At 47.9% G+C, this 26,435-nt stretch overlaps 1 protein-coding gene across 4 annotated transcripts in view; it reads right to left on the bottom strand.

Moving 5' to 3' along the window:
* The window catches only part of FAM193A (family with sequence similarity 193 member A), an 81,230-nt gene extending 57,776 nt beyond the window's left edge, over positions 1-23,454 (bottom strand). The window contains exons 1-4 of one of the 4 annotated variants that reach the window (XM_019658028.1): positions 23,209-23,285; positions 3,288-3,464; positions 791-921; positions 18-185 (exon numbers count right to left, since the gene is read on the bottom strand). In XM_019658028.1, coding sequence (XP_019513573.1) covers positions 18-118 — 101 coding nt within the window. In that variant the 5' untranslated portion in view covers positions 119-185; positions 791-921; positions 3,288-3,464; positions 23,209-23,285. Of the gene's footprint in view, positions 1-17; positions 186-790; positions 925-3,287; positions 3,465-23,208 lie in introns of all 4 variants that reach the window. The other 3 variants (XM_019658027.1, XM_019658031.1, XM_019658030.1) reach the window with 3 other exon arrangements.
* Between the last annotated feature and the right edge of the window lie 2,981 nt (positions 23,455-26,435).

The following is a 26,435-nucleotide window of genomic DNA, read 5'->3' on the forward strand; positions in this document are numbered from 1 at the left end:
ACAGGGACAAGGTGTACCTATCCACGAGCTCCTGCACCCCGTCCTTGTCAGGCACCAGGGACTGGTCCTGGTCGTCGGCCAGTGGGGTCCCCGCCTGGCGGTAAATACAGCGGACCATGTAGCGCACCTCGGACCAGCAGTTCTGCAGCTGCTGTGGCTCCCGCTCCGCATCTGCCGAGGTCTCCCTGTGAGGCGGCACGAGAGGGCGGGCAGGTCAGGGGCAGTCCGCGCAGCACGCCCTCCCCACCCTACCCCGCAGACAGTGCCTCTCTTCCCAGCTGCTCTGCTGTCGCTGCCAGAGCACTGTCCACATGCAGGCCCGCAGAGCCCCCGGGTGCCGTCGGTCCTGAGACCTTTGTCTCTGGGCGATGCCAGGCCCTCCTCTCACGACAGCGCTTGGGAATGCCAACTGCCAGGCCGACTGCCGGGCTCCCTGACCTTGGCCATCCAGGTACTCATTAGGCAGCTCTCCCCATCACTGGGCCCTGGGCCTGGCTCCTCTGCCCTTTGTCCTTCGCAGCTGCAGTCACCGCCCCCCCAGCCCCCAGTCTACTCCGACTTTGGGTTCTGATGACTAAGCTCTGGCCCCTCTTCCTCCCGACCACTAACTCGTTGGTCCTCAGGGCAGGAAGGACAGACGAGCCTCACTCATCCAGTTCTCCCTCTCATCGCCAGGCCACTGGCCCCTCTCGGGAGCGGGCGGCATTTCTGAAAAAGCCCACTTCCTATTCCAGCTCCAGCACCTGTTGGGCTGGCCCAGAACCCACTCTCCCGCGGCGCCCACTGGTACCTGCGCTCGCTGCAGGCCTCGCAGGCACACGCCGCGTCCGAAGGCAGCGGCTGGGCGCCCAAAGCTAGCCTCCCGCCGCCGGCCTCCACCTGGGACCCGCCAAGAGGGGCGTGGAGAAGAAAGTCTTGGCCCTGCTTGAAAGAGAGAATAGCACAGACTAGTTATGTTCAAATGCTCATGCACGAATTTCAGATAAATGCCTTTTAGAAAACATGTAAAACCAAGACACTGAAAATATCTTAACTGACATTACACTGGAAACTTTCCTCTTTGACACCCAAGAATTTTGTTTGAAATCCATTATTTGTTTACCTTCGATAGTTGTATCATAACCCCATGAGGGCAGTGAAAAATTTCTTTCATTCTTTAAAATGGACAATTCTACAGGTAGTGACACTGCAGTGGCCATCTCCAGGAAGTGACGCAGCCAGTCATCTGACATGGCGCTCAGTGGAAGCCTAGTGACCACCTCTAGCCCGGCATAAAGTGGCCAGGGCAGAGGCCTCCCGGCCCGCAGAGCCCCAGAGGCTGTGCTTGTGCTGCCTGCTCTGACTGGGAACGAGTGCGCTCTGGAAAGCATGGAGCAGGCTCTGGCACCAACAGTACCTAAAAGACGTTACTAACAGCCACTACAGAGAACACCAAGGCGACCCCAGGCCCCACCCACAAACTGCTTTCCTCCCTCAGCTTCTCCTGACTCAGATCATCCCACTACCCGCCCAGCCAGCACCTTGTCCCTCCATGCCAGGGCCGGAGATGGACCTTATTATCTGGGAACATGCCTCCAATCTTACAACTGGAGGCTCCCCCCCCCCCATGAAGAAAGGTGCTAGGTGCCTCCTGCACGCAGGGCTCACTGACAGGGCGGCCAGGGCCCCCGACAGCCTAAGCAAAGGGCAGTCATGGGAGACACCTGAGGGAAATCTCATGTGTAGAGAACTGCACCGTCCCTTCTCTTGTCACCTCTCTGTGGGGTCTGCCTGTCCCAGAGCGGCCTGGGTCTCACTCCTTGGCTGGGTGCTTGTTCAGGTTTGCTCAGACACTTGTAGCATCACCCCAGTTGGCCACTGGACAAAGTGGGCCTGTCATGGGTCCCTTGGAGTTTGGGCACATGGGCACCGTATGTGGCTCTGAAAAGGAAAAGCCTGAGGGTGGGAGACTAGCCAGATCCTCCCCTGTGGGCAGTGGGGGGGGGCGCCCCCCCACACGTGGGAGGCCAAGTCCCACGGCGCTCTCTGAGGGCAGGGGCTTGAGTCATCATGACAGAGCCCAACCAGAAAAGGGGGTTAGGACGGGGGCAGGGCGGGCTTAGGGTGTCACAAAGAGTCCCTGCAGACAGCCCAGTGAAAAGTCCTGACTGAGGTCTAGGAAAGCCTGAAGCAAGAGCCACCCACTACGGGCCACCTGTTTGGACCTTGGGCCCTGGTCACCAAAGAGACCCTCAGAAAGCCTGTCACAGAACAGACACCCCAAGTCCTCCTGCCTGGTGCTTCCTCTGTACCCAGGAAGGTACAAGGAAACAGGACAAGCCCCACCCAGTGCCCTCCATTCCACAGCCTTCCCTTGGGAATTCCTGACATCACTCCCAAAAGCTGGGAGGGAGCAGCAAACTAGATGAGACGTTCGGGGTTTCTGCAGATTGGACCAGAATTCCTGGAGATGAGACAACCCTAACACCACGAGTGACATGAACGGTGATGGGGTCTGCCTGGCATGTGATCGTGGGGCAGCTTTGCAGGCAGTGGTGGGAGGACCAGGTAGCGCCCTAGCAGCACTGGGTTGGGTCGCCTGGGTGAAGGTGTGCTCTCCTGTCCTACGCAGACCCACAAATCACATGTGTTTCTCTGTCCACCGCTGCCAGCCCACACTGACCACGGGTACCTCTTGGCTGGCATCCTGCCCACCTACTGTGCTGCTTTGTTCAAGCAGCAGCCAGAAGGGCACTTCCAATGCAGGAGCGCGCAGCCTGCAGAAACCTCCCCCACTTAGAAACAACCTGAACTTTCTAAGACCACTTCCTGCCCAGACGCTAATCCACCGTCTGGATGGCTCCCGACAGCACCGGCAGAACTCTCTCCCTGTCACGCCTCAGCAAAACCTTACCTACTGGGGAGGCGGCTGAGCCTGTGACAGCTTTCTGCCTCTTCCGTGCCAAATCCCCCCTTCTCCGCCGCTCTGATGGAGGGGCAGCAGAGGGCGCTGGAGGAACACCGCGGACGCAGGGCTCTCCCTCTGTCCCCAGCTCCTCTCAGCAACCTCTCTGCTGTCCCAGAGTCCTAACCGCACCCTCTCCAAGGAGGGCCTCTTGCAAGTATGTCCTCCTCGGGTCCTCTGCCCAGGCTTTACAGTCGGGCTGCTTCCTGGACCCGCCAGGACTGGATTCCTTAGAGTTCCTTCCACAAGTCTGGGAAGCTGACCTCTGTTACTAGTTCATTATTCTTATGTTCAAGTGTCCCTGTTCATGTCCTGACCTTGACCACCCCAGTTAGTCTCTTACTCTCTCAACTGCTATCTGAAATCCCGGTGCTCTCCTTGCTTTCTCGTCTTTATCCCGTCTTCATCACTGGACGACCAGTCCCACGAGAGCAGGACCCTTTCTGACCTGCTCAGCACTAGTACCAGTGATACCGCCCGGCACACAGGAACACAGGGCAGACGCGACAGCAACCCGAACCTAGAAAGCAACATTTCTGGGTGACAAGGAATGAAGTTAGGCCTTTTAAAATAGGGCACATGATGACTGTACAGTAAATCCTTAAATGAATAACAAATTAAATGTAAAACAGAAAGGCAGAAGAAATAAGAAACTTCAGAGCAAAAATAAATCAAATAGAAAATGAAAAAGTCAATTCAACCAAAATGTGTTTTTTTGAAAGATCAATAAGCATGGTATACCTCTAGCCAGGCTATAAGGAAAAAGAGACCTAATTCAAACAACCGCTATATCAGGAAGGAAAATCAGGATTGAGGGGCTCAATCATTACAGATCTTATGGAAACTGAAAAGAAATATAGGAATATTCTGAACAACTTCATGCCCATCCACTTGACATGAAATGACAAATTTCCTTTTCCCCCCAAATTTTTAAACATGAAATTGACATGCATCACTGTATAAGTTTAAGGTGTACAGCATAATGACTTGACTTACATATATTGTGAAATAATTATGTAAACATCTTTAAAAGACAAAAATTAACAAAGCTCACTCATAAAGAAATAGGTAACTTTTATCAAATAAAATCAACTCATTGAACAGGTAAAAATTAAATTGAACTCAAAATCTTCCTAATAAGGCAACTCTGGGTCAAGATAGCTTCTCTAGGGAATTCTACCAGACATTTAAGGCAGAAATAATACCAATTCTACACAAAATTTTCCAGAAAATTAAAGAGAATATGTCCTAATTCATTCTATGCAGTATTATCCTGACACCAAGCCACACAAAGATATTGTTAGGAAAGAAGCCGCTAGAACAGGGGTTGGCAAACTGCAGCTCGCGAGCCACGTGCGGCTCTTTGGGTACATTCGCCTTAAAAGTTTGCCGACCCCTGCAAGAGCCAATCCTGTCCGTCCCTCACGACAATTTAAAAATTATTCAAGAGCCATAAATACATTTTTACATAATCACCATCACGTGAATAATATCCTTTAAAATTTTTATAAATGAAACCATGATAGTTTTATTTTCATTTTAAATTTTACTTCAGGGCCAGTTTGCGAGCCACAGTTTGCTGACCCCTGGTGGCTCTTCCGTCTCAAAAGTTTGCTGACCCCTGCTCTAGACTAATATCCTCCATGGACACAGATGCACTAATCCTAATAAAATATTAGCAAATCCAATACAGCAAACTATAAAAAGGATAATACATATATCATGACCAAGTGTGGATTATCCCAGGAATAAAAGGTTCTTTCAACGTTAAAAAAAATTTTTTTTAATCCCTGTATATATTTCTTTTTTAGCTGAGCCATCCTGCCACCTGTTGACAGCTCAGCAGCAGCTCAGCTTGGGCCGGGAATTGAACCAACGACCCTGTTGCTCAGAGCTCGCACTCTTGTGTGAGCTCTTAACCAACTGAGCCACTCAGCTGGCCCACCATAATTAATTTTGTTAACTAAAAAACAACAACAAAACCTCTATGACTATCTCAATAGATGTAAAAAAAAAGTTTGACGAAACTAAATATCCATTCATGATAAATATCAGCAAACTAAAAACAGAAGTAAACTTCTTCAACCTGATCTACAAAATCCTACAGCTAACACATACTTAACAGTAAAAGACTAACTGCTTTCCCCCCAAGACTGGAAACAGGGAAGGATGTCTACTCATGCCACTCCTATTCAACATTATACTGGAGATCCTAGTCAATGGAATAAGGCAAGAAAAAAATAAAAGACATACAGATTGGAAAGGAATAAATACATTACTTGTAGATGACGTGATCATCTATGTGGAAAATCTGAAGGAATCTACCAAAAGACCACTAGAATTAATAAATGAGTTTTCACAGGATACAAGGTCAATTATACAAAACAAAACTGTATTTCAATATACTAGCAATTAACATTTGGATATTGACAATTTTTAAAGTACCATTATAAGATAGCAAGAAAAAGATGAAATACTTTGGAAATTTTTCAATACACTTTGTATAAAGCCTGTAAACACTACAGTATTATTCTGAGAATAAATTTAAAAGACCTAAATAAATGTTCATGGACTGGGAGACTCAATATTAAGATGTCAATTCTCCCCAAACTGGTCTGTAACTCAACACGATGCAGACTAAAATCGCAGCAGGCCTTTCTGTAGAAACTGGCAAGACGATTCTAAACTTGACATGGGAACGCAAAGGACCTATTAGAATACCCAAAACACTTTTGAAAAAATAAAGCCAGAGGACCTCTACTACCTAATTTCATGACTTACTATACAAAGCTTCTGTAATTGAGGTGGCATGGTGCTGGGAAAACAAGATGGATGTGTATGTAAAGTGGAACAGAGTCCAGAAGCAGACCCCCACACACAGCATCAACCAATTTCTGACTAAGATGCCAAGGTAATTCAATGAGGAAAAATTGTGTTTTCAACAAATAGTTCTGGAACAATTAGATATCTACATACAAAAAGGTGAACCTCAATTCTTATTATACTTCACAAGTGATACAAAACTTCACTCAAGGGGGGGCTGGATGGCTCAGTTGGTTAGAGTGCATGCTCTTAACAACAAGGTTGCTGGTTCGACTCCTGCATGGGATGTTGGGCTATGCCCCCCCCCACCCAACTAGATTAAAAACGGCGACTGGACTTGCAGCTGAGCTGTGCCCTCCACAACTAAGACTGAAGGACAACAACTTGACTTGGAGCTGATGGAGCCTGGAAAAAGCACATTGTTCCCCCCCAAAACACACTGTTCCCCAATAAAGTTTTTAAAAATTTTTTTAAAACTTCACTTAAAATGGATCACAGATCAAATGTATAAACTCAAACCACAGAAAGCAACACAAGGCAAAATTTTTATAACGATAAGTAGCAAAGATTTCTTACATTGAACACAAAAGGCCCAAATCATTTAAATTGATAAATTAGACTTGATCAAAATTTAAAACTTCTGCTCTTGAAAAAAGTGTTATATCATATAATGAAAAGGCAAGCCACACACATTGGAAGAAAATATTTGAGAAACATATCTGATAAGAGGTTTATATTCAGAATATATAAAGATCTCTCACAACTCAATAATAATAAGACAAACAATCCAATTAAAATTAGGCAAAAGATTTGAGCAGCCACTTCACCAAAGAGATACAGGTGGAAAATTAAAACATATAAAAATGCTCAACAGGTGATTAAGAAAACGCAAATTTGGGCCAGCTGAGTGGCTCATGGGTTAAGAGATGGCTTGGGAGCATGAGTTCTGAGCAGCAGGGCCGCCGTTCGGATCCCACATGAGGGCCAGTGATGCTGCGCCCTCTACAGCAAGACGGTGAACAACAGCTCGACCTGGAGCTGGGCTGCCGTGAGTTGCCGGCAACAGCGTAGGCTGCAGTGGGGTGCCGTAAGCTACCATGAGTGGCCGGCAGCCAGTGTGGGCAGCCGGCAGCCAGTGTGGGCAGCCATCCAATGGCCGGTGACACATCTGCCTCACCCAGGAAGAGCGCAATGATCACAATACCAACATGGGCCAGTGAAGCGACGTCCTCCACAACTAGACTGAAGAACAAAAGGACAGCAACTTGTTGGTTCCCCTTCCCCGGTTCCCCAACACTGTTCCCTCCCCCAATTACCCCAAAAAAAAAATCCTTAAAAAACAACAACACGCAAATTAAAGCCATATATATATAAAAAGCCATATGTAATAGAGGAAAAGACCACGATGGTGCAGTAGGTGAAGGATGTGTTTACCTTCTCTCACAACCACATCAAAATTACAACTAATCTACAAAACCACCATTACTGAGAATCACCTAAAATCGCGCTGAACTGAAGCCTTTCAAGCAAGGACGCGCAGAAGCAGCCATCTCCAGACTGGTAGGAAGGTCAGAGATGCTGAACGTGCTGGTCCTACACCTGCGTGTGACCATTAAAGATCGGGAAGGCTATTTCGGCTGTGGGGGTCCCCCCATCGCCCAGAGGAGTGAGAGGTCCAAGCCCCACCCCAGCCCAGGGTTTCAGCGCCGGGGAGAGGAGTCCCCATAATTTCTAGTTGTGAAAACCAGCGGAGATTGTGACTGAGTGAGACTGAGGGCGGTTGCACTCTCAGGTGCTCCACTTAAAGGGACCGCGCACGGACTTACCCACCAATGGAATCACTCGCTCTGAGCTCCAGCGCTGGGGCAGCCGCTGGAGAGGCAGCAGGGATATATGGTGGAGAACTGAGTTGTCTGGCTTGGGACGGGGGTTGGAGAGGAAGTTTTCTCCTAGATGGAGGAGCTGGTGAAGGCCATTGTTTCTTTGTTGAGCCCTCCCCCTTCCCAGCGTGAGAACACAGGCAGCTGCCATATCTGAGTCTCTGCAGTTTGTTCACCATGCCCTGGTGATTCAAGAACCGGCCCCATGCAACTTTCAGGTACACCCAGGCTGCTTTCAGTGGCTTTTTCATGCAGACCGCCTGCAATGGCTCAAGCTGCAGACTTTCCAAGGTCTCTCAAAAGGTTCGTGAAACCCAAACAGCATCTGGCTTGAGCGTGTCCTGTACCTCTGGCTGAGCAGCCCTAAGCCGGCACTAACGGCAGCCGGCCTTGGCTCCCGGCTTGGCCTCTCAACACGCTTCCAAGCACAGCATGGGCGGCAGCCATCTACAGATTTCTTTGTGGCTCCTGTTAGGTGGCCCCAGGTGGGACACGGGCTGTGGCTGAACTTAACCTACAGCAGATCCCCTCCAAGGTGGTCCTGGGTCTGGCGCCCCCAGTGGCCAGCTTCAAAACGAGCTGGAGCACCACCCAGCCACCTCCCAGTGTGGCGGATTGGGCAGGGACCAGAGTCCTGCTGAGGCAGATTCTGCTCCACAGGGTCAGTCCCTCCCGTTGATGTGCAATTATCAACCAAGGCTCAACCACAAAGGACACACCTGGAGCACATGGCTCAGGTGACCAGAAAGACTGCGCCACTGAACCCCACAACATACCTACTACATAAGGCCACTCTATTTAGACCGGGAAGACATAGCAGCTCTACCTAATACATAGAAACAAACACAAGGAGGCAGCCAAAATGGGGAGACAAAGAAACATATCCCAAATAAAAGAACAGAACAAAGCTCCAGAAAAGAACTAAGCGAAATGGAGATAAGCAACCTATCAGATGCAGAGTTCCAAACCCTGGTTATAAGAATGCTCAATGATCTCAGGGAGAACATCAACAGAGAGATAGGAAGCATAAAAATGGAGATGGAAACCATGAAAAAGAACCAATTAGAAATAAAGGGTACAATAATGGAAACAAAGATTATAGGGAATCAACGGATTAGATGAAGCAGAGGATCCAACTAGCAATGCAGAAGATGAAGTACCAGAAAACACCCAACCAGAGCAGCCAAAAGAAAAAATAATCCAAAAAACCGAAGAGACTTTAAGGGGCCTCTGGGACATGAAGCATACCAACGTTCGCATTATAGGGGTACCAGGAGACGAGAGAAGCAAGGAATTGAAAACCTATTTGAAGAAATAATGACAGAAAACTTCCCTAACCTGGTGAAGGAAATAAGACATACAAGCCCAGGAAGCAGAGAGTCCCAAACAAGATGAACCCAAAGAGGCCCACACCAGACACATCATAATTAAAATGCCAGAGGTTAAAGATTAAAAGAGAATCTTAAAAACAGCAAGAGAAAAGCAGTTAGTTACCTACAAGGGAGCGCCCATAAGACTGGCAGCTGATTTCTCAACAGAAACTTTGCAGGCAAGAAAGGAGTGGCAGGAAATATTCCAAGTAATGAAAAGCAATGCCATACAACCAAGATTACTCTACCCAGCAAGGCTGTCATTTAAAATTAAAGGAGAGATGAGGAGCTTCCCAGACAAGAAAAAGCTGAAGGAGTTCATCACCACCAAACCAGTATTACAAGGGATCTCAGAGGGGCTTCTTTAAGATGGGATGGGGGTTAAGGATAGGTGAAAGGGGAAGGGATTAAGAAGTACAAATTGGTTGTTACACAGTAGTCATGGGGATGCAGGGTGTAGCATAAGGAATATAGTCAGTAGTATTGTAATAACTAGGTATGGTGACATATAGGTACTAGATCAGGATGATAGATGGGAATGGGGTTGGGGGCAGGGTGAAAAGGTGAAGGCATTAAGAAATACAAACTGATAATTAATACAGATTGGGGGATATAATCAGCAATGTTGTAAAGATCATGCAAGGTGCCAGATGGGCACTGGACTTATCAGGGGGGTCACATCATAGACTGTGTAGATGCCTGACCAATGTTCTCTACACCTGAAGCTGAAGCAGAATGATGTTGAATGTCAACTATAACTAAATATATAGGTTTATATAGTCACGGGGTGTGGAGTACAACATAGGGAAGACAGTTGATGGTATTGTAACAGCTATATAAGATGTCAGAGGGGTAGTAGCTTAGGGGGGAGGGTTATCACTTTATGAGGGGTTTAAATGTCTAACTAGTATGTTGCTTTGTACACCTGAAACTAATAAAAAACTTTAAAAAGGGCTGGCCAAGTGGCTCAGTTGGTTAAGAGCTCGCTCAAGAGTGCAAGCTCTGAGCAACAACGGTTCAATGCCTGGCCCAAGCTGAGCTGCAGCTGAGCTGCCAACAGGTGGCAGGATGGCTCAGCTAAAAAATAATAATAAATAAATTTTTAAAAATTAAAAAATTAAAAAAAACCCAACCATATGCGATAAACATTATAAGTCACTAGAATGGTTATAATTAAGGATTGTCAATATCCAGCTTTGGTGAGGATGGAGACCAAAAGAAACTCTCATACATGGCTGGAAAAGAGTATAAGCACCTTGAAAAATAGCATGACACTTCCTTACAACATTAGGTATACACTTACCCTATGACTTGAAATCCACTCTTAGGTATTTATCACAGAGAAATGAACAGTATCCACACAAAATCTTGCACTGAAATGTTTCTATGAGCTTTCATCATAATAGCCCAGGCCAGGGAACACAAATGTCCCTCTACTGGAGACAGATAAGCAAATCGTGGTTCATCCATACAATGGAACATGACTCCGAAATAAAAAGGGATTCACTCCTGAGACATGCAGCAACATGGATAAATCTCAGAAGCATTGTGTTAAGTGAAAGAAACCAAAGACCACCATTCAGGTTACCTTTCTAGGAGGCTGACTAAAGTTCTGCCCTCCTAATCTGACAATTCTGGGAAGTAGTGACAAATTACGTCAGCAACCACTTCCATGAAGTTCATTATAAAGGAATTGTATATGTTTATATTATGAGCCAAGACCCAGCAGAGCAAACATTCAAGATAAGGATGAATGCTAATGCAAACTCTTAAGTGGCTGATGTAAACTGGGACCATGTGCCTTACAGTGACTATCTGAGAACCCAGCTCCTTAGTGTAACATGCAAGACTTACATTTTAATTTATTTTTTTATTTTTTTTTAAATTGGGGAATTGGGGGATGGGAACAGTGCTGGGGAATTGGGGGAAGGGGAACAGACAAGTTGCTGTCCTTTTTGTTCTTCAATCTAGTTGTGGAGGATGTTGCTTCACTGGCCCAAGTTGGCACCATCATTGCACTCTTCCCGGGCGAGGCAGATCAGTCGCCGGCTTCCGGACGGCCACTCACTGCAGCTGCTGGCCGCTCACGCTGGCTGCTGGCTACACATGGTAGCCCATGGCAACTCACTTGCAGCAGGGGCTGCAGCATACGCTGTCGCCAGCGACTCACGGCAGCCCAGCTCCAGGTTGAGCTGTTGTTCAGCATTTTAGCTGTAAAGGGCAGTGTCATTGGCCCTAATGTGGGATCCGAACTGGGGCCCTCTGGCGTCCGAAACCAGCTCTTAACCAATGCGCCACTCGGCCGGCCCCAAGACTTACATTTTAACCATATATATGAGAACACAGGCACAACTGCTAATGTCCACAACCAAAACAGAGCCTTGAAAACACTCAACCGTGGAAACACAAAAGCAGAATATTAATTTGCCAAGCAGTCATCCTCATGGCAGGGTGTCTCAGGGCTATGCAGAGCCCCTAAAGAAAAAACAATTCTCCAAAAGTGCCATCTCCCACCCCCCAACCAAACTATTTTTGTTATTTAAACAAACATAAACGTAAAATGCAATATAACTTAAGTGTTTTAAACCTTTGTATAACGATAAAAACCCAAGTTGGTCTACAACTTACATGCAAAAAAATGCCTGAAAATCATTAAAATTCAAATAAACATTATTTTAAAGAGACAGTTGAATGAGTAACCTAAACCAAGCTGCTAAATTCAGCACAGGCCTGGTTCCGACTACTCAGTGGCAGGCTCCTGAGTCAAGCCTGGGTCCATCAGGTCTCTACCAAACATCCCAACCAGCCCGCATCTCTGCAGGTCTGAGCTTCTCCCACACACACAGGCCAGGCCAGGACAGGCCTTTGACGGCTCTTTGCTTGGCCTCAGCAGAGAACGTTAGGTACTAAGACAACCTCTGCTCCTTTCTCAGCAGCCTTAACAAGTAGCGCCCCCAGGCCCAACAGGTCACAGAAGTTGGGGGCAAAGCCCTCCAACCCCCATTATCAGAATACAAACAAGAACTGTTTGAGCTGTCAGAGAACTCACAGACCAGAAAACACATCCACAGCTCCTGCCCCAGGTGTGAACTCCGCTGTGCAGACAGAGGATTGTCAATGTTTGGAAGTCCTAAAACATTCATTACCTTGGCATATCAAAGGTAGCTTGCTCCTTCGATCAAAAATCATCCCCAGGTGCCTGCTCTGTGCTAGGCCTGTACAGATGCCTTGAGCTGGGTGAGATAGGAGCCAGGGCAAAGGGGTGTGTGGGTGCCAGCCATTTGCAGGGGCCGCGGTGCATGCCAGTGGGAGGGGTGAGCCCACTGCTCTCGGGTGCCTGGAGGTGGACCTGCACAGCCAGGCTGCCGCTCACTAACCGCCCCTCATTGCTCTCCCTGCCTGACACCTGGACCCTGGCTGATGGGCGGGTTGGGGCCACTGCACAGTGATGTCTCCACCTTCGACGGGGATCTCAGGCTGGCAAGCAACCTGGACACCCTGCTAGCTCACTGTCCCCATTTCTCATGGGGACCATCTGAAACCTTACCACTTCGATCCATTCCAGGCCCGCTAAATCTACTCTCCCTCTCAAAAACAATTTCATAAAAGGACTCTGGTAGCAATTTTCTCAACTTCTACACCCATAGTCCCACCTTATATACCTCCTATGCAGCTTTGCCTGCAAATCCTGTCTCAAAAGAAGGATGATTCGGGCCGGCTGAGTGGCGCGTTGGTTAGGAGTTGGCTTGGGACGCCAGCTCTGAGCAGCAGGGCCCCAGTTCGGAGCCCACTTGAGGGCCAGTGATGCTGCGTCCTCTACAGCTAAGATGGTGAACAACAGTTCAACCTGGAGCTGGGCTGCCGTGAGTCGCCAGCGACGGCGTAGACTGAAGTGGAGCTGGCTGGCAGTGGCCATGAGCTTTCATGAGCTGCCGTGAGCAGCCGTCCACTGGTGGGCGAGCAACTGCCTCACCCGGGAAGAGCGCAATGATAATACCAACATGGGCCAGTGAAGCAACGTCCTCCACAGCTAGACTGAAGAACAAAAGGACAGCAACTTGTCTGTTCCCCTTCTCTGATTCCCCAACGCTGTTCCCCTCCCCCAATTCCCCAATAAAACTTTTTTTTTTTTAAAGGATGATTCTTCTAGAAAGATATCCTGGCTCCCCTACCTTAGGTGGGAGCTATGAGCACCACCATTTCTCTACCTTACTCCTTCTTAATTTCCCCCGAAATTCCCCCCAAAATTTCAAACTCTGTTTTCCCAATGCCAAGTATGGGCAGGAATATGGGTGACTGGAACTTAAACACTGCTGGTGGGGATACAAAGGGAATACTCACTTGGGAAACTGGTATTCTCTTATAAATGTAAGTATTTCATTTACCTATAAGCCAGCAATTCTACTCCATAGATAAACACTCCATGATGGTTAAATTTATGTGTCAACTTGACTAAAGAAGGTAGAACATTATTTTTGGGTGTGGCTGTGAGGTCATCTCAGGAAGAGATTAGCACTGGAACTGTAGACTGAGTAAAGAAGACTGCCTTCCCCAATGAGGGTGGGCCTCATCCATTCGACTGAAGGGCCAAATAGAAAAAAGGCAGAAGAGTGACTTCACTCTTCCTGCTTGAACAAATACCTCCATCTTCTGCCCTCAGGCACCAGCACTTTAGTACTAGAACTTTCACACTCAGACCACAACTGACCCACTGGCCCCTTGGTTCTCAGGCCTCTGCAATCAGACTGAACTACACCATCAGCTTCCTGGGCCTCCAGCTTAAAGCCAGCAGGTTGTGGGACTTCTTGGTCTCCACAACCACAATTAATCTCCCCTCTCCCTTCCTCCCTCCCATCCATCCATCAATCATCCATCCATAATCTACCTATCTATCTATTCTTCCATCATCTATCCACTCTTCCATCCATCCATCATCCATCTACCCACCACCCATCCATTATCCATCCATCATCTACCTATTTACCCACCCATACATTCACCCACCCATCCGTCCACTCACCTATCCATCCATCCTCCTCTATTCATTCTTCCAACCATCCATCATCCATCTACCCACCCACCCATCCATCCATCTATCCATCAATTATCCATCCATCCATCATCCACCCATCATTCATCATCCATCCATCCATCATCCAACCATCATTCACCATCCATCCATCCATCCATCCATCCATCCATCCACAATCAATCCATCCATCCATCCATCCATCCTCCATCCATCATCTATCCATTTGCAACCATCCATGATCCATTTACCAGCCCACCCATGCATTTACTCATCTATCCACCCACCCATCCACCCACTCATCGATCCACTCATCCATCATCCACCCATCCATCCATCATCTAGCCATTCTTCCATCTATCCATCATTCATCCATCCATCCACAACCAACCCTTCCTTCCTTCCTTCCTTCCTTTCTTCCTTCCTTCCTTCCTCCCTCCCTTCTTTCTTCCTTCATCCTTCCATCTGTACATACATACATACATACATACATACATACATACATACATACATACATCCACTACTGGTTTTGTTTCTCTGGAAAATACACAGCCTAACAAAATTCTTACAAATCAGTGCCAGGAGACTGGCATGTAAATGCCCCCAAAAACATTTTTCCATAATTGCAAAAAATGGAAAACAACGCTATATCTTTGAAAAAAATTATTAATGAATTATAGTACAGCTAACATACTGAATTATGTGTGAATTATGAGTAAATTATGTTTGGGAAAATGAATAAACTGCAGCTACCCAGACAGCATGAGGAATCTTCTCAACAAAGAAAAGCAAGGCACAAAAGACAACACAAGCATACACTATTTTCATGAAGATCAAAAACAAAATTAATAATTTATTATTTAGAGATACACATATAGGTGATAAAATTTTTAAAGGTTTATTATTTATTTATTTATTTATTTATTTTTAAAGATTTTATTGGGGAATTAGGGGAGGGGAACAGTGTTGGGGAATCAGGGAAGGGGACTAGCCAAGTTGTTGTTCTTCAGTCTTCACTGTGGAGGGCGCCAGTTGCCATCTGGCTGCCCGTCGGCAGCTTGTGGCCTCTAAGCTCAAGGTGCTGTGTTCAGTCTTAGTTGCGGGTGGGCGTAGCCACCATCCCATGTGGGAGTCCAACCAGCAGCCTTCTTGTTAAGAGTGCACGCTCCATCCACTGGGCCATCCGGGCGGCAGCTCAGCTCAAAGTGCTGAGTTCAGTTTTAGTTGCGGGTGGGCGTAGCCCACCATCGAACAGGCAATCTTGTTGTTGCACCAGCTGAGCCATCCTGCCATCTGTTGGCAGCTCAGCGACAGCTCAACTGGGACGCATTGTCACTGGACCATGTGGGAATCAAACCAGTGGCCCCATTGCTCAGAGCCCGCGCTCTTAAGCCAACTCTTAACCAACTGAGTCATTTGGCCAGCCGGGGTTTTTTTTTTTATAAGGGAATAATAGATACAGAGTTCAAGGACAGTGGTTACCTGAAAAGGGGAGGGGAAGACGGGGAAGGGAGGAGCACAGACAGGCACGCACAATTAGGGACAACCTGACTTCTAGGCTGGCTGGTGTTCATTTTATTATCCTTCATAATACGTGTATCATACACATATTCTCATATATATCTGATATGGGTATATCTCAAATATAACAGTGCAAAATAAAATATAAATGGAGACCTTTCCCCAACCACCAGCTCTTTCCCTCAGTATTTAAACATCCCACGTATTTCCTCCAGCTTTACATCCCCTTCCGGATCTCTCGTCTCCTCCCCTCACAGTCAAAAATCTTAAAATCGGCACCTTAAATGGATTTTCTCAGCTTCCTCACCAGTAAGTTATTCGTCCCACAGTGCAGTCTGGCTTCTGCTCCCACCCTTCCACCAACACTAGCATCTAGTCAAAAGTCAGATACAATCTCTTTGTTGCCACACACTTACGACCTTGAGGAAGGCTGCTGGGAGCCAATGCTCAGGGGCCTCTCATGCTCCTCCATGTCTTGGACGTGTCAAAGCTGTAAGGCTCTGACTATGCCCCCCATCCGGGCCCACTTCTCAGGGTGTTCATGCAGCTAATGACCTTGAGACAGAGCAGGCTAGCTGACTGCTTACTAAAAGAGTGGTGGGGGGCAGCTGGTTAGCTCAGGTGGTTAGAGTGCAGGCTCATAATACCAAGGTTGCCGGTTCGATTCCCACATGGGCCAAGAAACTGTGCCCTCCACAACTAGATTGAAGACAACTACTTGACTTGGAGCTGATGGGTCCTGGAAACACAGACTGTTCCCCAATAAAATGTCTAAAAAAAATAAATAAAGAGTGGCAGGTCCCCCACACTCAGGGTCCCCGAGCTGTGACACAGATCATGTGCCCATAGCACCTGTGGGCTTCTCTGCTTCACTGATGTGGGATTCGGGGGATGGGTGGGTGAGCAGGGAGAGCAGACATCCCGTGCTCATGACGCATGCAGATCGTGAGTACTAAAGTCCTTGGGCTCCAACCCAGGAGTCTTGGGTCTTCCGCCAGCACCCATGAAATACTAACAAGCTGGCTTATTACCTTCAAGTAAAAAACCCAATCCTAGGCCCGTCAACTGCTGCCTCCACCATCCCTCCCTCAAATGAAGACCTTCGCTCCGTTCTGGTTATGACGCTCCTATGTGATAACCACTTCTCACTCACCTCCACTTCAAATGCTAGGCGCTCCCCACAACTGCCTTGTCAGTACTCCACTCGTCACTCTACCCACTGTCTCGGGTTGTACAGTGACCAGGGCCAAGGAGGCGAGCACAAGTCATCTGCGTGGGGACTTTTCAGGACGACTGCTGATCACCCAGCAACACACAGGGTGTCTGAGACAAACTGACTGTGACTTGAAATTGCAACTCTTGAAAAAAATTTGGGATTCCACTTGTGACAAGTGAGGTCAAAGACCTATACGACTCATCATCAAATTAACAAGTTAAAAAGAAGTCAATAACATCTCTTCCAATAAACTTAGAGTAGGAAATATGTAAATATATATCATTTTTTAAAAAACAGTATAATTAAAAGTCTAATACCTATGAGTAAATTTCTTGAAAAAAGGTATAATGGCATAGCACAGAAAAATATGAAACACTTATAAATGGAGAAAAATTCCATACTCATGGGATTAGAAGTATTAGACAGTATTAGAAAGAAATCAATTGTCCTCCTACTGACTTAGAGAGTCACTGCAGTCCCAGTCAAATCTCAACACGGGTGTGTGTGTTGGGGGAGGAATGACAAGGGAATGTTCAATTATACAGAAATGAAAAGAACCAAGAATAACCAAAATATTTTTGAAGAGCACAAGGTAAGAGGACGTTCTCTCTGAAGATGGTATTAAAAAGCTACAGTCATTAAGATGACAAGCTGTTGGCAGAAGGACAAACAATCCAACAGAACAGAATACACCCGCACATATGTGGACCTTGATTTGTAAAAAGGTGGTGCTGAAGAGTGGGGAACAGCCGTTTCAATAAATGCTGCTAGGGAACTGGATCCCCACATGGAAATAAATTAAACTTGACCTTTACTTCCCACCATATAAAACTTGTAATTTCCATTCCAGGCAGGTTGCAGGTCTAAACAGGAAGGCAAAATGATAACCACACAGAGCTGTGTGCTCAGCAGCCCCGTATGTGGCTAATGAGCATCTGAAATGTGAGTGTGCTAAGTGACACGCGCTGTGAGTGTAAAATACACCAGGATTCTGATATTTCGTACAAAAAAATAGAAAATATCTCATTTAATATTTTTATTTTTGAAAACAGGCTGAAATGAGCTTGGATGTACTGGGGTAAAAACTATAATATCACTTGTTTCTTTTTATTTTTTGACATGTGGCTACTAAAATTTTTAAATTCCCTATATGGCTCATATTTGTCATTCACATATTTCTTTGGACAGCTGATAGGAGCAATTACAAACCAAAACTATATTTACAATTTCATACAGGAAAAAACACTAATGAACAGGACGAAAGACAGCAGTAACTACTAAGGAAAAAATTGAGAAGTTTGGCTAGATTAAAACTAAACTTGTGTTCATCAAAAGACACTATCAACATAGTGAAAAGAGAAGCCAAAGAGAGGCGGGGATCTCTGCAACGCATCTAATGGACGGGGCCAGCGTTGAGCAGCGTAAAGAGCCCCACATGTCAGAAGAGCAAGACAAATAACCAGCCCAACAGCAGTTCTCAATGTGGCCATGGATGCTGGGAGTCCTGACGGCCTCTGCAGCAGGTCCCCAAGTCCAAACTATTTCCATGTTAATGTAAGACGTTCTTTGCCCTTTTCACTGTGTTGACATTTGCACCATGCAATGGTGAGTGAAAGCGCCGGCACCTTGGCAAGAATGGATCCCGTGCAACGAAGTATACTTGTGCTGCATCCTTCACCAGCATGCACTCAGGAATGTCCTTAGGCAGTAAAATCATTTGCTGCGTTCAATCGCAGCCCTTAAGCACATGTCTTCTGGATTTTCTGTGTGCTAACGCACACAGTCTGCAGAAAGCACTTCTGCAGTGACTGTCCCCAAGGAAAGCGCTGGGCGCCGTGTGCTGAATGAGCCACTCGCCCATGAAACATCACCAACTTGAAAGAACGCCTGACAGACCAGACGAGGGTATTCAGACTTGGAATGAAAAACCAATGAAATGAGCCTGTCACTTCAAGGAAAACAGCTGCCACGATTTGTGGCCAATCATCAAATTTGAGCTTCCAAGCAAAAATGAGAAGTTTGGAAAACTTGTATCCATCACTGTGGGTTCAAAAGCTTCTCCACATTTAAGACTCTTCTGATGAGACTGGTGGTGACCATAACAAATATCAGTTTTTATTTGAAAGGTGTCAGCATCTAGAAGATCTGCCTAACTCGGTAAACCACTATTTCCCAAATGACCAGCGTGTGCTGGAAGGTAGTCACCTAATGCCATCAAGTCCCTCTAACTCAGCAGTTCCTTTCCCATGTGGGTGACCCATGGAGCGTGTGAGCGTCTGCTCCACGCACACCATTCCTGACAGCACGACCTGAGAACAGCTACAATGCAGTACATTCAAAAGGGCGAGCCGATACAGTGATGAGAGTGAAGAAATCACAACACTTATGAATCTCAAACATAACGCTGAACAAAATAAATCAGACAAAATGACACATACTGTGCTGATATTTTTACAAAGTTCAAAACGCCAGGAAAGCCACATGACAGTGTTTAGGGATGGAGGTGTAGGGCTCTCACACAAGGGCAGGAGAACAAGAACAAGCAAGCGTCAGGAGTGTGAGCTCTGGGGAGGAGGGGAGAAGGGGAGGGGATGGGCTCAGGGCAACGCTGGACTTGTGACCCGTGGGAGCAGAAACAAACCCAAACAGACCAGCAAGCCCAGTCAGTGACAAGGGTCAATTTCACTATTAAGAAGTTGACTCTCCAATGAGGCCACGTTAAGCCTGTCTCTCAGCGGGCTGCACAAGACCACCTAACACACATGTCACACCCAGAGGCTGAAAAGAGGACGTGAAAGGAGAGGGCGGATGCCCGCATGCTATACAAAGTGCAAACAAACAGCCCTTAGGAGAAAGGGGCCACCACAGATGATTTTGGTGCAAAAAAGGAACAATGCACCAAGATTTAATTATCTCAACCTGCACTCACCCAGTACAGCCTTAAAACATGTAAAGCAAAAATTGGAAATATTTACAAGCAAAAAAGGACAAATGATATAGGTGTAGTAGATTTTAACTGATCTGACTCAGAAATTGATAGATTAAGCACACAAAAAATTAGTTAAGAACACAGGACTTAAGAGCACAATGAACAAGTGAAAATCTAAACCCTGAGAAGATGCTTTTAGGCACACACAGAACATTTAGAAAAACTTAACCATGTATTAGCATAAGTGACTGTAGACCACCACTTTCAACTATACCAGCATTAAATTTAAAGTGAGTACGATTAAAGGTAATTCAAGAGAGAATAAATGTGGATAGTTACGAATACTTCTGAACAATTCATGGCTGAAAACAGAAATATTGAAAACTGGATAATATTTCAAACTGCCGATACAACAAACATTTCAAAATCCAGAGCAGTAATTCGAGGTTTCCGGCACACATCAGAGAAGAAAAACTGGGGTGGAACCAGAGAAAGAAGAAAACATTGTGTTTGCGGCCCAGTCCACAGGCCTGTGTGATGCAGGCCCTGGTGGCTGTGTCAGGCCGCCCGGCATCAGCGCGTGGACAGGGCTGTCTCCCCTCCCACCCTCCAAGCAGGCAGGCTGAGCAAGGCTCAGGTTCCCACAGGTCTCCAGGCGAGACCAGCATGGAGTGCAGCTCCCCGAAGCAGCTGGCACCTAAGCTCAGGCTCCCAGACACCTGTTGGCAGCCCTCAGGAGAGGCCCAGAAACTGGAGAGCATGCCCACCGACGTGCAGCCACCTAGTGTGGCATTGTGCCCCTCTGCAAGAACAAGAAAGAAGCTGGGAGAGCCACACGTCGCCACTCACTGACTGATGTCTGGAATTTGGGACTTTACCACCTGTCAACACACAGAACAGAACCGAGCATCTCCAGAGGAGCAGACAAGGATCTGGCCACAGCGGACGCCTCTGCCTCTGGAGAAATGAAGAGGATGGTGAGGAGGTGAGAGGGACAGTGACCCTGCTCTTGTGTGTGCTGTTCAACTCTTGTCATATGTCCCACAGCATAACTCATCAAGCATGTACCACACAAATATGACACAGTAGCAATTCATGAAACAAAGTGAAAAGAGACACACTTTAAAAATTAAAAAGCCCTTCTTTGAAAAGAAAAAACTGACAGACTTCTAGTAAGACTGGTTAAAAAAAAGAACAAAAGCACAAATCTGACAAAGAAGAAGAGCTGCACCTGTAGATATGGTAAGAAACGGAAAGAGACCACCAACACACAACTGCATACCAGGAACTCTGACAGCTTCTAAGAAATATAATTTACCAAAACTAACTTGAAAATAAATGGAAAAACCCTCATTCATGAAATAAATTAGATCAGAAGTTTAAGATTCGCCCAGACACACGCACAGCTGTGAAGAGAGCAGGAGACGGCGACTGGGGGAGGGAGGGCGAGGTCAAAGGTGGGCTGCCTCAAATGCGGACAAGTCCAGAGCCTTTGCACTCTCCTGGGCAGGAGCCGGGACAGGAGGAAAGGTTTGTGACGCATCAGAGGAAAGAAGTGACCATAGCAACCAAGCCATGGCGAGGATGACAATGGGCGGGCATCTGAAGCCCGGTGAGGTGGGCCTCCCTGGCCCTGCACTGGGAGCTTCTCTGAAGTGAGCAGTGGGGAGGGAGGGAGAGAGAAGGAGAGGTTCGCACCATCTCGGGGTGCGGGCACGTAGCCAGAGCAACAGTCCACATCTGGAGACAACCCACGTCCATCAATGGTGAGCGAGAAAAACTGTGGTGCGTGTCTACAATTTACTCAGCAACAACCAGCAACAGACCACTGACGCACGGCTCTCAAAGACATGATACCACATGAGAGGGACCCATGTGATGCGGGAAAAAGCAAGGCTGTGGGGACAGGAATCAGGTCAGTAGTTACAAGGGAGCCTGTGGAGTAGTGGTGGTCACACAACTGTACAAATTTGTCAAAGCTCACTGAATAGATACACTTTCAAAGGGTGGATTTTGCCACATATAAATTATATCTCATTTTTTTAAAAGCCAGTGATTTTAACCAGCTTGAACAAAGGAGGCCAACTTTATACAAGTAGCAGAACACTGGCCAACGAGACACCTCTGTGGTCCCTGGGGTCACTTTTTTGGACGAGGAGAGCAAGGCTCATTTGATAATCCCTTCTCCAGGACAAACTGGGAGTCAAGAAGTGAGACTCCCCCATGGAAATCCCAGGTAGTCCACCTCCTTCAAACCCAGGAAGAACTAACACAGCAACCCTTTCCCAAAGGCACAGTCAGGCTTAACCAATCCTAAACAGTCTTCCATTAAAAAATGGGGAAAGACCAAACACTTTTAAGTGGACACAGAAAGGAAACAAAGTAAAATGTTCAGGCTAATTATGCCATCTTCTTAATCCCTAATGAGGGCACTCCATGGTCTATTCATTTCTTTGTTCATTCATTATTTATTAATTCATTATTTTGGGCACCTAAAATATGCGAGGCTAGGCACTGTTCTTGGTAAGAAAATACTACACAAAAATAGCTGCCCTCATGGACTATATAATCCAGTGAAGAAGAAACCGACAAAAAGAACCAACAGGACATTAGGAGGAGGCACTACGCAGGCAAATGCAGCCAGCAGAGGGATATGGGGGAGGGGGGGGGCGGGTGAGAAATCCACCTGAGTCAGAGGTTTAGCTACTTAAGCACAACTACAGACACTGCACGTGAGTTGGGGTGCTGCCTTGAAGGAAACCCTAAAACAGAAGTCCTGGCTAAGTGGCAGGCAGCAAGGAGACAGACGAGACGGGAGAGGCCAGGAAGACTCCCACCATAGCATGGAGCACTCGCCAAACCTTCCCAGAGACTGAGCTGGAAAGCAGTCCCAGGTCAGAAAACGGGCTCCTTAACCAAAGGACAGCTCAGAAACAGCTGCCTGCAGGCAGATCAAAGGGCAGAGAAGCCTGAGGAGATGGGCCCTCTGATGGCTGCATAGTCAACTCCTTTCTGAAGCCAAAGAGCAGATTTGAAAGCCCTTTCAGAACCAGGACCACTAAGCCCGGGCCGAACATCAGAACAAGGATGTGGCCTTCCCACACAGGCCTGGGCCCCAAGAACGGCTCCATTCAGCCGAGGCGTGAAATCAAGGAAAAGGGGGGAAACCCAGACTTGAAAATTGCATCCGGGAAAGAATTTCAGGTGAGTTACCAGCACATGGAACTGTCCAGAACTAAACAGATAAAAAGTCTCCCAGCTCTTCAGCAAACTGCTTCACCCAAGAAATCCTGAGACCAGACTAAAAAGCCAAAAAACACCCTTTGCCCCCAGCCCCAGCTGACTGAGCTGTCTGACCAAGGAGGGCAGGTCTACTGCCTACTACCAGTGTGGCCAGGAAGGGCAGAAGACGGCACAGGAGGGGGCTCCTTCCAGATGAACGCCTGCACTGCCCGCGGGGGCAGGAGACGGTGTGCGCTCTGCGCAGGGCACTCACCGCGGGCTGGTCCGGGCCTCCGGGTCCCCCCTCTTTCTCCACAGCCCGCCGGCAGTCCGGGCACACCCACAGTGGCAGGTGCAGCACGCTGTTGCCCTTGGGGGCCGTGGAAAGGGCCAGTCTGCTCGCAGCCTTAATCCCACTCTCTGAGAATGAAGAGTCTTTCCGCTCGCTTCTGCACAGAAGGCAGTAATCCCCGGCGGGGTAAGGTGGTGTCCTGTGATTCACGCCAAAGTTAAAAGGAGTCTGGAACAGAAAACAATGTACATTTTCAAAACATGACCCACCAAGCCAAGATCACTAGAAAATATGCACAGTTCTAAGATTCCAATGCGCACATATGTTTACATAGAGAAACATCACACAGGGAATTGTTGAATAAAACTGTACCTAGCATTCTAGAAACTCATACTACTTCAAATGAAACAGTAATGCCATATAAAGAACGTTTCAGTAGGAGTTAGAAAGCTGTCCAACCAACCCTTGCGCCCAGACCTCAGACCTCTGTACTGCCTCCCTCTGTGGAAAAGTGTCACTCCCAATCTGCAACCTGAGGAAGTCCCAGGAGGCCCGGCTATCAGCAGGGTCTGAAGCCCTATTGTAGGTACATCTGCCCATCAGCGCTCAGGCCCCAACGGGGGGGGGGGGGGGGCAATTCTGGCTTCAGTGTGTCTGTGGCTCGAACCACCTCCGAGGTGGGCCGCCCAAGCTGTGGAGTCTGGAGAGACACTGGGGGCCTGCAGGGGCTACACCCCAAGATCAGCTTCTCTTCCAGCTCAGCAGCAATTATGCCAAAGTGCTCTCTAGCTACCCAATTTCAACGTCCACTTTTTCCAATAGGTTCTAAACTAGAGGCTGCGGGTGAGAGCCTCCGAGGCAGGAGGAGGAGGAAGGTTATTACCCTAGATCCTCTCCAAAGGGGTATCAACTGCCCTAGCAGAAAAATAAAATTAGCTGTAAAACACACAAATAGGCTCCTAGATTTAAAACAGGTCTAAAGTCACAAGGTCAGCAAGCAGAGGCCCAGATTTTAACCCAAATCAGCATGAGCCCAAGATGGGTCATTTGCACACCTGGGCAACAGGTGAGCAGGGAAGCCAGGTATGGCCTTCCAGAGGCACGCACTGCTCTCCCAAGGATCCAAGCCAGAGCACATGTGGGATCGGATTGGGGTGACAGAGCCCCCCAGACCTCTCACCGTCTGAGTGCCCCTGCACGGTACCCATCAGCTGGAAGGCGGACCAGAACCTGTGCCTGGCTGCTGTGGCTGGGTCTTCCGAGCATTCCGCATCTGCAGTTGCACCCACACACTCTTCCCCTCGGCCCTTCCAACAGCTCTCTCCCCCTCCTGCACCAAGGCTCACACACGCCCTCGGCTGTGCTCGTCAACTGGACTACAGGTGTGCACTGGCACAATAGCACTCTCAAACGGGCTCCTGGCTCTGCTCCAAATTCCAGAGTGCCTGGCAGGTATCAGGTGCTTACAGGCACTGAGTGAATATATGCAGAAATGACTAAAAGAATGAATGACAGCAGCACTAACACCAAAGGAGGACTGGCACGTATATTCTCACCTGCTCTTAGAAACACTGACCCAAACTGCTCACCTCCATCACACCCACAGCCACAGGGTTCCGAGGCTTTAACCAAACCCAGCTCAGCAGCCATCTGAACATCTGGGAAGTGAGGGGAGGGAGCCGAGTACTACGTCCCAGTGCTATTCTTGAAAGCTCCAGGCTGCTCCTCAAACCACAGAATCGCATGGGAGAAGCTGTCGCTCTGTCCCAACAGATCCAACATGTCTAAATTATGCCAAACAATTTCAAAACCATGCTGACTCAATCCTCGTAAAGTCACTTTTTGTCCATAGTTCTAGAAAACAGCCCGCACTACTGGCAGAACAGCCACGGCCGTCGCACCTTTCCAGGCGCCTCTTTACCCAGCGTGGAGATGCTGGGCTCCAAGGTTACAAGAGCCCCCAAGCAGAAAGAGCCAGAATGACTTGACAGCATCCAGTTCCCATGCAATGGTCTGTCCATCCATCTGTCCATCCATCCATCCATCCGCCAGCCAGCCAGCCAGCCAGCCAGCATTTCCTGGGAGCCCACCATGTGCCAAGGCACTGGTCCAGGCCCTGGGGACACAGTGGTCAATAAAACAAAGCTCCCTGTCCTGGGAGCTAACATCCTTGCCAAAGACAAAGTAGAGAACACAGAACACCAGACGTTGGGAACTGAGAAGAAAACCAGAGCAGGAAAGGTTAAGGGTGGCCAGCGGACCTCCTCCTCCAGGAGACACCTGGAGTGCTGGCTGGCTGGCAGAGGCCACACATTCTAGAGAGCAAGCACAAAGGCACTGGAGCAGGAGGCCAGGGGAGGGAGGAAGAGAGGGCGGGCGCGGCGAGCCTGGAGGGCCTGGTTTCACTCCTGTTCTAACCTGAAGGGTGCCTGGCACAGAGATTTCATAGCTCTGTGGGAGAGGGCTTCCCCACCTCAGGGCTGCTCTGCAGGCTCAGGCCAGACTCGCGGGGCTGTGTTGGCCTCTTCTTCTCTCACCTGACATTGGGCTCCCTAGTGGTCTTGTCAGCTCTCCTGACACAGACCTCCCGCCACCTCACTCTTGTGGCATGGAAAGTGCCTTCCCACCTCCTTCCTGTCTCCCGTCTCATCTCTTCTCCGTACACAGCCTCGTCACCCTGTGAGAACATGAGTGAAACCATGTAATGTTTTCACAACACCACCTAACTGAAATTCAAATTAACCAAACACTAGTGCCCACCAAGTGGTTCCTCTCCTAAGTATCTATGATTAAATGTGAGGGACAAATATAAACTCTACAGATTTTTTTTAAAAGGTTTTTATTGGGGAATCGGGGGAGGGGAACAGCGCTGGGGAATTGGGGAAGGGGAACAGACAAGTTGCTGTCCTTTTGTTCTTCAGTCTAGCTGTGGAGGACATTGCTTCACTGGCCCCAGTTGGCACCATCATTGCGCTCTTCCCGGGTGAGGCACATCAGTCGCCGGCTTCTGGACGGCCGCTCACTGCGGCTGATGGCCGCTCACGCTGGCTGCTAGCTATACACGGTAGCCCATGGCAACCCACTGCAGCAGGGGCTGCAGCCTATGCCTTCGCAGGCAACTCATGGCAGCCCAGCTCCAGGTTGAGCTGTTGTTCAGCATCTTAGCTGTGGAGGGCAGTGTCACTGGCCCTCATATGTGGGATCCGAAC

Source organism: Hipposideros armiger, unplaced genomic scaffold (assembly GCF_001890085.2).
Source record: "Hipposideros armiger isolate ML-2016 unplaced genomic scaffold, ASM189008v1 scaffold_282, whole genome shotgun sequence".
Taxonomy (NCBI): Eukaryota; Metazoa; Chordata; class Mammalia; order Chiroptera; family Hipposideridae; genus Hipposideros; species Hipposideros armiger.